Source organism: Amblyomma maculatum, chromosome 5, assembly GCF_055883805.1.
Source record: "Amblyomma maculatum isolate TAMU_Amacu chromosome 5, ASM5588380v1, whole genome shotgun sequence".
NCBI lineage: Eukaryota > Metazoa > Arthropoda > Arachnida > Ixodida > Ixodidae > Amblyomma > Amblyomma maculatum.
In genome coordinates, this window is record NC_139348.1 from 80,271,290 (window position 1) to 80,286,075 (window position 14,786).

General features: G+C 43.8%; 1 protein-coding gene across 1 annotated transcript in view; it reads left to right on the plus strand.

The window, feature by feature from the left end:
• LOC146188578 (putative phospholipase B-like 2) overlaps positions 1 to 14,479 on the plus strand; it is a 43,166-nt gene extending 28,687 nt beyond the window's left edge. The window contains exons 8-12 of the mRNA XM_084603857.1: positions 625 to 717; positions 2,117 to 2,188; positions 2,744 to 2,896; positions 9,082 to 9,241; positions 14,243 to 14,479. Of these exons, the coding sequence (XP_084459983.1) occupies positions 625 to 717; positions 2,117 to 2,188; positions 2,744 to 2,896; positions 9,082 to 9,241; positions 14,243 to 14,428 (664 nt within the window). The 3' untranslated portion in view covers positions 14,429 to 14,479. The remainder of the gene's footprint in view (positions 1 to 624; positions 718 to 2,116; positions 2,189 to 2,743; positions 2,897 to 9,081; positions 9,242 to 14,242) is intronic.
• The last annotated feature ends 307 nt before the right edge of the window (positions 14,480 to 14,786 follow it).

Genomic DNA, 14,786 nt, shown 5'->3' on the forward strand with positions numbered 1-14,786 from the left:
CGGTATTGGTGAAATTTATAAAGAGTTTAAAGGCTGAATGAACGAGGGCAGAAGCAGACACCTGAGTCTTGTGTTCAGTTCTCACACTATTTTCAAAACGAATAACTTGGAGTGGAGAGTCTCAGGACCCTAATTTTTGAAATTTGTATAGAGATGCTTATTCTTTTCAGTGCGAAGGTGCAACAATAGAATTGCAGGAAAGCGCCTATAGGCTGCTGCTGGCAGGGCTCGCCGTAAATATTTCGCATTGATGCAAGACAATGCAGTTAGCTGTTCTCCTTTATTGTTACTGTAGTAAACGGCAGCCAATCTTCGTGTGGTTGTAGAAAGCCTAAATAAGTGTTCCGATATACTATGCACAGTATTGTTCTTCCGGAAATACAACATTTCGAGCTTTCAGCATATCCTTTTCCGTGTTTTTATTACATTCTCCCTTGTTTTGACCCGGCGTTACGTTTTTGACCAGGAGGTTTTTTTAATTCTGTACCCTGCACGTGCACCCAGAACACTTGTATAAAGAAAACCTATTTCTGAGCTCCATTTTATTTCATTTTTTATCTTTGATCGATTTGCTATGTCTTGCAATTACACTCGTTCTTACTTGCACTCTTAAATTTGCTGAAGGTACAACAATCAGTGGATGGTAGTCGACTACAAGAAATTCAAGCCTGGGCAGCCGCTTCCAGATGGTCTTCTTTACGTGCTGGAGCAACTGCCGTAAGATTGTGAACAAATCATGTTCATGCTCAGGAAAAATGAGCTTTCTTAAAGCCAAGTTATTTTGGCAGTTCCACTAATAATTTAGATTTTGTAGGTTGAGTAATGGTGAGAATACCCAATAAGCTTTTATTCAATTTCACCACTTAAAAATCAACTTTAGCTTTACATGTATACCGAGAAATGGCTGAAGAGGATCATCAAGGCCCTTGGAGTTCTTGGCTCTTCAATGAGGCTCTTGAAACATAACATAGCGAAGGCACTGCAAACAAAGGGGACTTTTGTATGTTAGGTAATGTAAGTATTCAAGCCCCGAAGTGTTCCCAAATAAGCTATCGCTTACCATTAAAGAAATTGATCATTAGGAAAAAAGATCGTTAAGTAGATTTATATGCCGCGGATTCGCCACAGTTTTCATTTAAGGGGACAAAGAAGGAAGGGGGAGGGGGGATCTAATTGCTATCAGTGCTACTTTATTGTTTTTGGGCTTCAAAGAGCAATATAAAGATATAGAAATGAACGTATGCAGCTGCAGTGGAAGCAGATCTCACGTCATTGGGCTCGCTGGCAAAACGAAGCCCGTGTGTATTTATTGAGAAAAGCAGCACATGTTTTCATTTATTTCGTCCCAACTGTAAAGCCTACCTTCGAATAAAGACAGGTTGCAAAGATAATTGCAATAATTTTATATCATTAAGGCCACGTTCAAAAGCGCCGGTAGTATTTTCTGAACGCAGTCGATGCGGGGGATAACTGGCACTCATTTGCGATTGACTGGCACTCATTTGTGGGGAAAAACTGCAAGGATTAGTTAAATTCTTTCTTATAACACTGGTACGATTATTATCAATATAATTTCATCTGTTTCGATGGCAACTTGATAGGAAGTTAGTCCACATGGTGCTAGTTTAGAAAGGTTCGTGTCAAAACTTTGAGGCTTTATTTGCTCTCAGTGATGGAAACACATGGGCTGGCTAGATGCAGTATGTAACAGGCTTTTGCTTTGCTTCAAGCTTGGTATATATTGCCGTGGCTTGACATGAGCTTCTTATATAGAGCTGGATTTTTGACTAGTTTGCCTGATGTAATCGGTTTGATATCTTAATAGCTTGGCGTTCCTGACATAACGGTAGTGGGAGAGTCACCACGAAATGTATTTTTCAATCTTCAACGGCAGTAATACAACTTGACATAGTAAGAATAGCACGGTAAAGAGGCGAAATTTGTTGGAGGGCATTTCCAAAAATTACTGACGACCCCGCAATGCTTCGGTGAATCATGCAGTGAAAAGTGCCTTAAGTTTGCTGCACAGCAAGGTTGTACCCTATGATACACCTGCTACATGTTTACTTTGTGCGAAAATAGTTTCAACTGTGTCTTTTCTTCCTCTCTGCAACAGCCACTACATCAACATCACGGATGCCACACACGTGCTGCGAACCCAGTCGTACTGGCCAAGCTACAACGTCCCGTAAAGTACCATTCTTCTTTTACGGGATGAACCTTATGTCCGAGATGCAATTTTGGAAGTAATGCATGTGTGGCGGCGCGTCAGAAGCGTAGCTTACATAAACTTGTTGATGAAGAGATGAAGAGATATCTTAAAGGTAGCTATCGGACTGTTGTGTCCCTGCAAATATTGCAGCCACGTACAGGTGAAGAAACAGGTGAGGCTAGCACATGCTATGAGTAAAACAGATGATGACAAGCCGTCGCCATCTAATCTAGCGTTGGTGGCGGCTAGTAGAATGGCCCTGGTCGTCTGCATTATTCTATTAGGTTTTGCTTTGTTTTTGTCGGTCTCTTTATATGAAAAAGAAAGTAATGAAGCGCAATTTATTTTACTCCTCGTTCCCGGGAATAACTTCGTGCGCCGTAATTTATTACCGCTTTGCAACTGCGGTAATCGTAGTACATTTGGATTAAATAATTTGATGAACTAAAAGAGGTCAAAAGGAGGATAGGCATAATTACAGTTGGCTACATTGGGGGCACTGCTTCAATATCTGTGCCTTTGTTTGTACAGTGCCTCCGAGTTCATTTTCAACATGAGCGGCTCGCCGGAGCAGGTGAGGAAGTTCGGCGACTGGTTCACCTACGACAAGACACCACGTGCGCTCATTTTCAAGCGGGACCATGGGAAGGTGCTCGATATGGACTCTATGATCGCGCTTATGAGGTGAGAGCTAGGATCATTGTAGATTTCGTTCATTTGGCATTGAAATTTTAATTCCAGGCACTAATTCGCATTAACTACCACCGTCAGTCTTTCATTTCGAACTGGTGAGCATATCCTAAATATGCAGCCAATCCTCTCGAAGAAACTTGGTTGCTTTTCTTGGACCGAGTTTTAAATTACTTTATCGGCCGGTTTATCTGGAATAAAATAGATATAAAACGCGCAAAATAAAAGCTGCATAATCCGAGAGGGTGTCTGGCAAGATAATGAGGAAGCATCTTCTCGTAGGAGAGAAACAAAGAGGATTGAAAAGTGTAGTAGCGAATATACCGTTTCAAAATAGGCAACGTAAATGCGTTAAAGTTCGTTAAAGTTCATCCTCTCTTCGATAGCTTTAACACCAATGCAAGGTTAATTTATAGTGTCGTTAATCAGAGACCAGACGGGAGTAGGTTAATTCTTGATCCCGCATCCATGTGTTAGCTTTGTTATCGGTACCAGTTCTGAGCGATATGCAGAAAATTCCTCGATCTACATACTGCTAGGGAGGTATTTGTGTACCGTCTTGAGCAATCAAACCGGCAAGGGTGTCCTTGAAGCTTCAGTTATTTGATTAAGCTTTCTGGGGGTGTGCTCTATAGGAAGTAACGAGATGACATTAGCTATCATTGAAAGAGCGGCTTGTTAACATTATAAGCGACCTCGCTTTATTATATATTCTCCTAGTAATGGAGAGAAATTATAGATTTGAAAATATATGTGTGTTCAAAAAGTATAGGAAAGGATGAACGATGTTGCAACAGACCTCCGTGAAATTATCTGTTTTTGCATGACGTCGTTTCGGTTAAAGAGAACTTTATAAAGGTGTGAGCAGAAAATTTGCGAACGTTACTGGATGGGCGTAGACGTGAATGTCAATATTTGTTGACTTCCGCAAAAATGGCTAAGTTAGCAGAAAAGAAATTCTTTTCGCAAATCTTTAGCCAACTTGAAAAGCTAAGTTATTATAATAATTAGTTCACAGGAAGGGAAAGCGCAGTATCTGTCACACTTGCTCTGCGGACACCTGACCAGCACAGTAAAGGGAGGGAGGTGGGAGTGAAAGTGAATAGAGAGAAAGAGGAGCCGTATTGGAGGGCTACGGAGTAATTTCGACCTCCTGGGAATTTTTAACGTTCGCTGACATTGCACAGCCCACGCACGCCCCTTCATTTCGCCACCATCGAAACTCAGCAGCCGTAGTCGGGTTCGAAGAACCCGAGGACACCCCTAGTACAGAACATCTCGGTGTATATAGAGAGCCACCCAGTACAGAAACCCACGGAGATCAAGATCCTAGGGCAGTATATCCCGCAGGGGCGACAGAACACCACCACATTGAAGAAGCTTACAACATCCACCGAGCAAATCCTCCGGATGATACATCGTATCCGAAATAAACACCATGGCATGAAGGAAAGGGACACCATCCGCTTAGTGCAAGCTTTCGTGATCTCGCGGATAATGTACGGGACGGCATACCTTAACCTCTCCAGGTCGGAAATTGAAAAGTTGGAGACACTCATCAGGAAAGCCTACAAGACGGCCCTGGGGCCACCGAACTCCACGCCAACGGCCAAGCTCATGGCTCTAGGAGTACATAATACCCCCGAAGAGATGTGGGAAGTACAATGGCTCTCACAACTCAATAGGCTCGCACTTACAACACCCGGCAGAGAACTGCTCGAGAAGATCCATGTTAATCAGCCCTATACAATTGACCAAAGGGAAGAGGTCCCACGCGATGTGAGAAGACGCATCAACGTGTACCCCATTCCGCGGAATATGCATCCCGCATATAACATCGAGAGGAGGATAGCAAGAGGGGAAGCCCTACAGAAGAAATGGGACAAGCAGACTAACACCCTTTACGTGGACGCGGCAGGGCCACAGAATGGAGTCATGACTATTGTAGTCTCAACGCCTGCGGGGTCGATGGTGAACTGCGCCTCGGTGAAAACATCTAACCCCACTTACGCAGAGGAGGCAGCTAGTGCATTAGCTGTAGCATCTAACCCCAACGCCGTTGTGCTCACTGATTCCCAGAACGCCTGTCGCAACTTCAATTACGGATTAATTCATAAGTCAAGGTTGTCATTGCTAACTAAGCACCCACCAAACCAAGCATCAATCATCTGGTTTCCCGGTCACCTGGAACTACCAGGAGGAAACGAAGCCGCTCACAGGCATGCCCGAGCTCTTCTATACCGGGCGTCTCCCCCTGATGACCATGAAGGGTGCCGTGACCTGATAGGTTTAGCAGTGTATGCTGACAATCTCGCGCCATACAGAACAGCCAGAAAGGAGTACCCAACACCACACAAATCCCTCAATAAGTTAGAAGAGAACATCCGTAGGAGACTACAAACCAACACATACCCAACACCAGCTAAATTACACCTGTGGTACCCTACACTATACTCTCCGCAGTGCCCACACTGTGGAGAGGTAGCTAACCTCTACCATATGGTGTGGGCATGCCAATTTAATCCCTTAGTTGACCCCATTCCCAACCCCTCGGAGGAGCAGTGGGAGGCTATTCTGCTCAGCAATGATCCTGACCGTCAGCACTGGCTGGTGGGGAGGGCCAGCGCAGCAGCAGCAGCCAATGGACTACCGGACTAGGCGGCCCACCGACATGTTCTGAGAATACTGAATAAATAAAGATGTTTTCAATCAATCAATTGAATCCGGGAACTCCGGCACAGTAGTCGGGCGTCTTACCACTGCGCCCCCGCGGCGGGGCGAAAAAGCAAGGTAGAGAGCCAGAAATTATCTCTAAATTTATTAATGAAGCCAATATATTTTGCTCCCTACCTTACTGTAAGATATCCCTTAGAGGCAAATGTTGTTGCCAAAGTGTTCAAGTTTGCACATTTGCGACTCTGATTTTCAGTTTGCCTCACTGTCGTGAGGAGTGCTGGAAGGGAAAGACCACTGGCGATGCTCATAACTTTCTAAGTATGGAAAGTGAAAGCCTAGATGGACATTTTGTTAAATTATTTAAGTATTTTATTCAGAGACTATTGCATGAAACTCTAATAGACAAAACCATCAGCCCTACTCTCCCGATTGCAGGAAGAATGCCTCTCCCATTTTTCTCTAATTAACTGTGTCCTGTGCTAGCTGCAGCCACTTGTGTCCTGCGAACTTCCTAACCTCATCCGCCTGCCTGACTTTCCGCCGCCCTTTGCTTTCATTCTTTCCCTTGGCATCCAGATTTTTGTCCTTTTCGACCATAGGCTAACATCTATTCGCACTACAGACTAGATGCCCTGGCTATGAAGCCTCCATAGTACACGCTTCAATCACCACAGCACATGTCTTCCAATATGGTTCCTGGAAATCTGAAAGTTTCTTCATTGACCGTATTTCCAGATTTGTTTCCAAATGGCGATTACAAAGAGCACCATTTCGAGCTGCTGTAGTGTCTTCCGACCTGGTGCGTCGAAACTATATAGTGAACTAGATTAATCTAGCTCACCATTACTCTAGTTCACTACACTGAGACCCATAGTGATGCGGAAAGAAGCTCCGAGCCCACGTGCACGGTGACATGCACAAAGCGGGCGAGCGCATCATTAGCGTGCTACCACCATTGACATTTCATTCTCCTCCTCAGTGACGCTGCTGTCTTTTCCCTCATCCCATCCGGTGGTCTTACGCTAAAGAGAATTATGGGCTCTGTCTCCGGTATCGGTCTAGAGTTCGTTCCTCCACATCAACAGCCAGAGAGGAAGTTCATAACTCTTTAACTTTTAAAGCGTGGTTGCAAGAGCAATGACTTTTGTGCCTTGGGGAGTACGGTAATGTCTACTAATAAGAAACGACGAAACTATTGAGCCTATTTTCTTGGACTGCGGTGACGCAGTTTTCTTCTGAAATGTGCTCTAAAGGACTGTAAAGAAATATTTTCCACTTACCCTCATTTTATCAGGTATCTCCACATTGGAAACAAGCATGTTATTTCTTATGATGTTTAATGGTGTTGGGCCAGCATAGTATATGGAGATGTAAGATGCCTGTACTTCACGCAGATCGTGGACCTACGGTAAGTACGAGAATACTTTAAGAAAGGAATTGCAAGTTATTGGAAATGATCAAACTTACGAGTCCAGCGCCTGACTGGCTGCCGCGCATTGAAACATTGAAATTTAGTCAGATTGCTTTAGTCAAATACGACTGGGGGTTCTTGTGTAAATACTGTATATTATTAGTGCGATATGGAAATGTTGGTGTTGAGTAGTGGTCAGCGCACTCGACTGGGCCGCGGGAAGATGTCGGTTCGAGTTCTAGCGAGCGCATAATTCACATATCTTTTTTATTTTCTATTCACTTCTTTGCGGAACTTTATTCACTTTACTAACGTTTGCCATAACTGCATGCTGTCGACATATTGTAAGGGAAGTCGAAGAACAAGTGGGTAGCGAGGCGCGCTATTTGAAGGTCACAAGCAGGCGGTATGCAGTTCAAATTACACAAACAATTCTAGGAAAAAGCTTAGGCACCGCTTTAGAGTTGACGCGATAGCGTGCGTGTTTTTCTACACAATTTGCGACTCTTGGAGCAATGCCAGTTGATAGCAGCGACACCTTTTCAGTGCAATGTGCTTTGTGCGTTATAGCGCTAAAATTTTCGCGTTTTAACTGCGAAGAAGTGCGAAAACTCTGTTCGGCATGGTTTTGTTTTAAGGTGTGACAATGAGAGACTGGCACATTTTCGCAGTGTTAAACGCCTTCAGTTGGTTTCGTTTTGGGGGGAATAAAAGGCGCAGGATCTATTGTTAAGGCTATGTTCTTACTTACTTGGCTATGTTCGCGAAGGTTAACGTCTGATATGCCGTCACATTAAGATGAGGCTGGCAGTCATGAATGTGTATAGGATGACAAGGGCTATATAAATGACATTTCAATCCTAGTTCTGTCATGTGAGTCATTATGTTTAGCCATGAGTCACAGTCACTTGTCATTAGTCAGTCAGATTGCCGATCCAGTGTGCATGACTGGAGGCCGCCACGCCTCGTGTAAGTGAAGGTCATGATCTTGACTAGTGTCTTCTCATGACTGTCAGAATTGCTGAGTCATGCCACTCCAAGGCTTACTAAAAAGCAGCCAACGCGCATGCTTTCGCATTTGTTCATGCAGATCTCTGCAGTGAACTCAAAGTTTTTTTTTATTCGATGGACACCCGCACTTGCAGTTACGGGACCATACGCCGTCAGTTCGAATCCCTTACACGAACTGGCTTCCAATCTCACCAACGGATAGGTGCTAAGTGAGAAACGAAGTGGTATGAAATGACCTTGGAAGATGCGCTGAGAAGGGCTGCGTTAGAATTTTCAGACGAAATCATGTGCGCATTTTTTGAGGCACGTTTGTAAAGAAGTCAGGCTTTTACGTGAAACGTGTACAGCGCGTTCGGTTGATGAGTGGTCGCCGTCGCCTTAGCCCAATTTAGGAAGCGCGGTGTAGGAGGAAACGGGCACGTTATTTCGAGTCAAAATAGTGATGAAATCGTTCTTTGCGCAGCGTTCAGGGTGCCGTGATACCATATCGCTTCCGATTTAGAATCCATCGTTAGTCAATTTTATGGCTTTTTATGATAGGAACTCGAACAGACGGCATATGTACCTCATATAAATGTAGGTGTCCACACAGAATTGACAAATATTCCACATTACTTTGCCCGAAAACGAAATTAAACAAAAATGGGGGTGGCGAAGCTCGTCTAAGCCCGTTTATACAAGCGAAACCTCTGTTATGGTGTACTGATAAGCCAGGTTCAACTCAGAGATAACAAAGTTTAAAGAGCGGAAGCTCAATTAAGCCAAGCCAGAGACGGGTTGCTGAGTTTTGACTCCTCCATGGGAGTCTGCGAACCTCAAGGACACCATAGCCGAGAAACGAGTTCCACCAAGCGACACCTCTATGGCTGTCTGCGAACATCAAGGGCACTACAGCCATGTGTGCACGACAGGAGAGCGTTTTGGTGCTTGGAGCCTTTTGCTACATATACATAATCTCCTTAGTATAAACATTGAAGCTTTAAATAATCTTTGTAGATATCCAATGGATTTCTTATGCTTGCATATAGTTACAAGTTTCCATTCATTGCAAGCTGTGCATTTTCGCTCGTCTCTTCCGTAGGTACAATGATTACGAGAATGATCCACTGTCGCGCTGCAACTGCACGCCCCCGTACAGCGCTGAGAATGCCATCTCGGCCCGTAGCGACTTGAATCCTCCCGATGGCAAGTACCCATTTGCTGCGCTAGGCCACAGGGGACATGGTTCTACTGACATGAAGGTAAGGGCTTCTATTTACTGGTTCTTTAAACTTTTATTAGGTACAGTAGATTACGAATGAGCATTATAGTGAAAGAGCTTCTGGCGACACTACGTGACGTAGAGTCTTTGTCAATAATTGACAGCAGAGGGGGCCTGTTTTTTAGCAATGTAATGGAGCTCCTTTAGGAGTCATTGTATTTCTTCTCCTTAGAGAAGGAAGGGCAACTATATACCTTATGAGGAGATTAGAAACGCGGGGATTGCATTATGCGCTACATGGCGGGGCCTTCATTTCTGTTGTATTTTTTCCACAAGATATTTTGAAGAATTCAGCGAAATTAAAGGCATATTTCAGTCACTTGTGCCGCTAGAAAACTTTAGAGCAGGTTTACCGCACAGATGTGTTCTTCACGGATTAAATGCACAATACTCTGTTATCAAGGCCAGTTTGCTAATGTTGTCATTTTGGGAAGATGCACACACATTGGAAGGTTAATAATCGGATTAGAAGTAATAACCTTGCATTGTAGTGGTGATGGGACAAGAAGAATAGTTATGCCAGTATTATTTCCAATTAGCGATCGATACGCCTATGCAACAATCAGCTAGTGTATCATCGCCGTTACATTACATTATACAAGATATATTACAAGATACATTATGTCAGAAGATTTGGACAACCCTGCAGTTGCCACAGGATTGGAGGAGGTCAGTTTACATCCCCATTCCAAAGAAAGGCAGTGCCAAAGATTGTTCCAACTACCGCACTATCGCGCTTATTTCGCATGCTAGCAAGGCGATGTTGAAAATCCTCCAAGGTAGGCTGCAGGAGTATGTGGATCGGCAGGTTCCGGACGTGCAAGCTGGATTTCGCAAGGGCAGAGGAACTAGAGACCAAATTGCCAACCTTCGCTGGGTCGTGGAAAAAGCAAGAAAGTTCCAAAAACCCATTTACTTCTGCTTTATTGATTATGCGAAAGCGTTTGACTGCGTAGATCACAGCAGATTGTGGCAAGCTCTCCAAGAGATGGGAGTTCCAATTCACCTTATCTGTCTCCTCAGGAACCTGTATGAAGGGCAAGAGGCCACAGTCAGAACTGGGCATGGTCTTACTGATTGGTTTCTGCTTGAGAAAGGAGTGAGGCAAGGCTGCATACTGTCACCCTGCCTATTTAACCTATATGCAGAGTGCATCATGAGGAAGGCCGGTCCGGACGAGTCTTCAGTTGGAGTGAAGATTGCTGAAAAACGTATCAACAACCTTAGATATGCGGATGATACTACCTAAATGGCTGAAAGTGAAGTAGAACTCAAGAGACTTCTGATACGCGTACAAGAAGAGAGTGAGAAGTTTGGGCTTAAACTGAACATTAAAAAGACAAAGATCATGGCGTCTTTCCCTATCAAGTCCTGGAGCATCAAGGGACAAGAAGTGGAAGCTGTGACAGATTTTCTCTTCTTGGGCTCCAAGATTACCGCGGAAGGAGACTGCAGCCATGAAATTAGGAGGCGCCTGCTTCTGGGAAAGAGAGCCATGGCTAGCCTTGACCGCCTAGTTAAGAGCAGAGACATTACACTGCCAACCAAGATCCGTATAACTCGTGCTATGGTCTTTCCAGTTGTGATGTATGGATGCGAGAGTTGGAGTGTGAAGAAGGCTGACCGCCGAAGAATTGACGCGTTTGAATTGTGGTGCTGGCGGAGACTCTTGAGAGTTCCTTGGACGGCCAGAAGATCAAATCAGTCGATATTGTCGACCATAAACCCTGACTGCTCATTGGAGGGTCAAATTCTAAAGTTAAAGCTCAGCTACTTTGGTCATCTGATGAGAAGAGAGGAGTCGCTGGAGAAAGATTTGATGTTGGGAAAGGTTGAGGGTCGCCGGAGAAGGGGTAGGCAGCGAACGCAATGGTTAGATGGCATCCTCGAGGCGCTGCAGATGAAGTTATGTGATGTTAGGAAGATAGTGAGAAACCGGAAAGCGTGGCGTGACGTGGTCCATAGGGTCACAAAGAGTCGGACATGACTGAACGACTGAACTGAGCTGATTATCGCCGTTCCACTAAAAAAGAAATGATTGCTATAAAAATGTATCTTTTTATCAAATCGGCATTCACTGGAATTTACGTCCCGCAATATGTGCGCCGCTTGTGGCAACTAAATTGTCCACAGGGGCGCAGAGTAAAAAAAAAAAAGATACACTACACGCCATTGTAGGTAATTGAAAAAGAAACGTCATGCCCATTTAAGCCGTTCTTATATATCTTGCTACGTGCAGGAACCTAGCGATGAAAACATTTCTATGCGGTACATATCCCAGTTTGTATTCGTTGTTGTCTTGACTGACTGCAAGTGTTTGCCAGAAGGCGGCGCAGAATTCAAGAGGCGAATATTGAAATCAATATAAGACTCCATCTGCCTTTCAAAAGTGTATGTCTCTCTTAAAATACCGCGTAGAGATATTGCTCTATTGGTGATATCTTTTCGAGAAACGTCTGTAATATATATTGCAGAGAACTGTTCAAACAATTTTACATTTCCAACTGCTTTCAGACAGCGGCACTTACAATTGTGTAATGTCTCCGGATTGGTGTTCAGTTTGCTTCCTTACTTGACCGATCTTGACCATAAGAATTAGGTCTTGATAACAATATCTGACGATCCTCCGAGCGCAGTTAGAAAGACTGATACATTTCCGTCACGCGGGCTGGATATTTTCTTGAATTGCAAGCAGTGACAAAGGATTCATGTGCAGCGGGTATGTTTAGTGCATGTTGGAACAGCAAACGCTGAGGTAGCGTGCATTTTATGAAATTTATGTCGTTTGATGAAACATGGTTCAGTTATCCTGGAAGCACTTAGAATGGTAGACTGCTCAGTAAACTGAATCAACCGAATCAATGACGTATCTTTGCCCACCTAAAGCAGCATTGCAAAAACCGCTTTTGCTGATGCTCAAAGGACCACACTGTTCTTACGAAAAATCGATGAAAGACAATGACTAACTTGTTTCATAATGTAAAAAGCGCTTTGTTAAATAAGCCGCTAAAATACATATCCTGTCAGTAAACGGTTCTACTCTCACAAAAGAGTAAAAATGCACTTGTAATTCATATTGTTATGGGGGAATAGGTTTAATATTTACAGAATATTCGGGGAATGCATGAAAGCTACGTACAGTCTCAGGCACAGTCTCAGCAAAGCTTGTCCCGAACGAGTCTACGCGCCACCACTTCGTTGTCCTCTTTCACAAGCGCCACCGTTCACTTTGTCCTTCTCTTGGACACGCGCAACACTGCGCGGCGCAGCGTGATTGACGTAACAATACAATATAGGAGTGTTCGGCGTATTTTCTACTAATTTTTTGAAAGGAAACTTACGCTTCAGGAATATATTAAGCTATCCTGTGTATACTAGCCTTCATTCTTGTTTTTGTTCCTCATTGCTACCGCGGCTATAGTGTATCCGGTGTGTATTGTTAGTTGGGAGTGCAGTCGCATCCATGTATGTCAACCTTTTTGAAAATAAAGAAATGTAATTTACAGTTACAAACAGCAACCATATCATCGCTTAAGCTTATCAGCAGCTGGGAAAAAGAAATGAAGCTACGCCAGTGCCGGGGCCCCAAGATCAACGTGTCACTGACGGCGTACGTCAAACGCCGCCCACAGTATGTGGCGTGGCTTGAGCACAGCTTTACCATTAAACAGCAATGAACGATGCTTTGAAGGTAGCCACCGCCTTTAAGCCGTTTAATAACGTCCTCAAAACACTTCAGAATCAAAGTAAAATTAAAGGGCCGTTGATCTCTTATCCTTCCTTGGCAACGTGGAAGGTAAAGCAAGAGCTAATTGTTCATCAGCTAAGCTTACTTCAGCGTATCACAAGCCGTGTACTGAATGCCAGCTTTGAGTCCTGGAAATTTCGCGCGGCAAAAAGATACGTCGTACCGGAGGATACATCACCTATATCCGTGCTCCATTACGTGACTAATGCTACTAGTTCAGGGTAGTCCAGCCTGCCAGGGTTTAATCGCAAGAAGTTATCGCAGAAGCGCAGTTAGAAGTCGCGTTACCTGCCAGGGCGCGGTCCACCGTTTGTTCATGAAATGTAATGCTTGGCAGATGTGTGATAAAATCTAAAAATATCGGCATATTGTTCCGTGGTATTTTTAAATGGTATTCAACGTTTTTTGTATTAAGGTTAGGTGATATGAGCAAGCTGATTTGTTTATAATCTGAAACAGAAGTTTTTTTTTTTCTTCTACCTTCGGCGCCTATGCAATTTTTCTGTACGCTCTGTTCTGGGTCTGTCTTCTGTTTCCTACTAGTACAATATAGTCCAGGGCTTAAACGAAAATCGTGAGGCGGTTGAAAAGTGAAATATTTTTCTGGGATATTTTTAATTGATTGGCCTGCAGTAATCTGAAAAATAAAACAAAACAATTGTAGACAGTCTAATTGTAGGGGCAATGAATAAAAGCTGCAAGAGGGTTATACCTGAGTGTACATATCTTAGTTGACACTTCTTCCTGAAGAGGGTCTGCATTCGTATGGAGACCTTATTGATATCCACAGCCTTATTGTCGTATGATCTTATGGGCTTAAGGCCGTTTGACCTTATGGTCTCCATTCTATAACTGAATGAGGCCCCACTGTTCCTCGCATTACTTCTGTTTGTTTGCGCAGTAGCATCTTCATTCTTTTCACTTTTTTTTCTATAATATCTGTCGCGAAGGCTTTCTCACGTGCTTGTAATTAATATTTCATGCTTTGCATTTATTCATTACATTTTTGGGTAAAAATCTTTAAATCTAGGTACACCTGTGGGACCATAGGCCTTCATTCTTCATTTTTCACTCATTTAGCTTTGCCAGTTGCAACTCCATTTGTGCCGACATTGCTTACACAAATGGAAGCAATATCAAATGTTCATTTTATGTGCTAGTCTTGGTCTAGGTATTGAATTTCTTATTTATTGTTCTGTTTCTCTTGATGTCTGCTATCCAACCCCTGAACAGCTGACCAACTTGAGCCTCTTCACGAAGCTGGAGTTCACGGCTGTCGGCGGCCCCACCTGGGGCCAGGTCCCACCCTTCCGCTGGAGCACGTCGGGCCTGAAGGACAAACACGAGGGCCAGCCTGACCTGTGGCAGTTCACGCCCTTTACGCACCACTGGAAATCTGGAGAATACGAAGACTTCTGAGAAGTGCCTAAGCAGTCGGGCCTCACAGAATAAAACAAGAAGAACCCACAAGTCTGTTTTCCGCCTCAGTATTTAGCTTGTCTGTTTTGATAGAAATAAGCTTTGATGTAGTCTTCTTTCGTCACTGATTTCATGATGAATGTGAGTTCATATATGTGAAAACGCCTTGCACCTGGATGTGCCCTGAGAATCGGACACAGGCGGCAGCGCTGTAGGTGCGAAAATCAGATTTGGTGACAATACAAAAAATGATCTTACTTTAAAGTCTCTTTTGGCAAATGCGCTGATGTATTTATCGAAGATGAAAGCTGACTTCAGGTACTCTTTAACAAGCATCTCATTTTTTTTACATTACTAC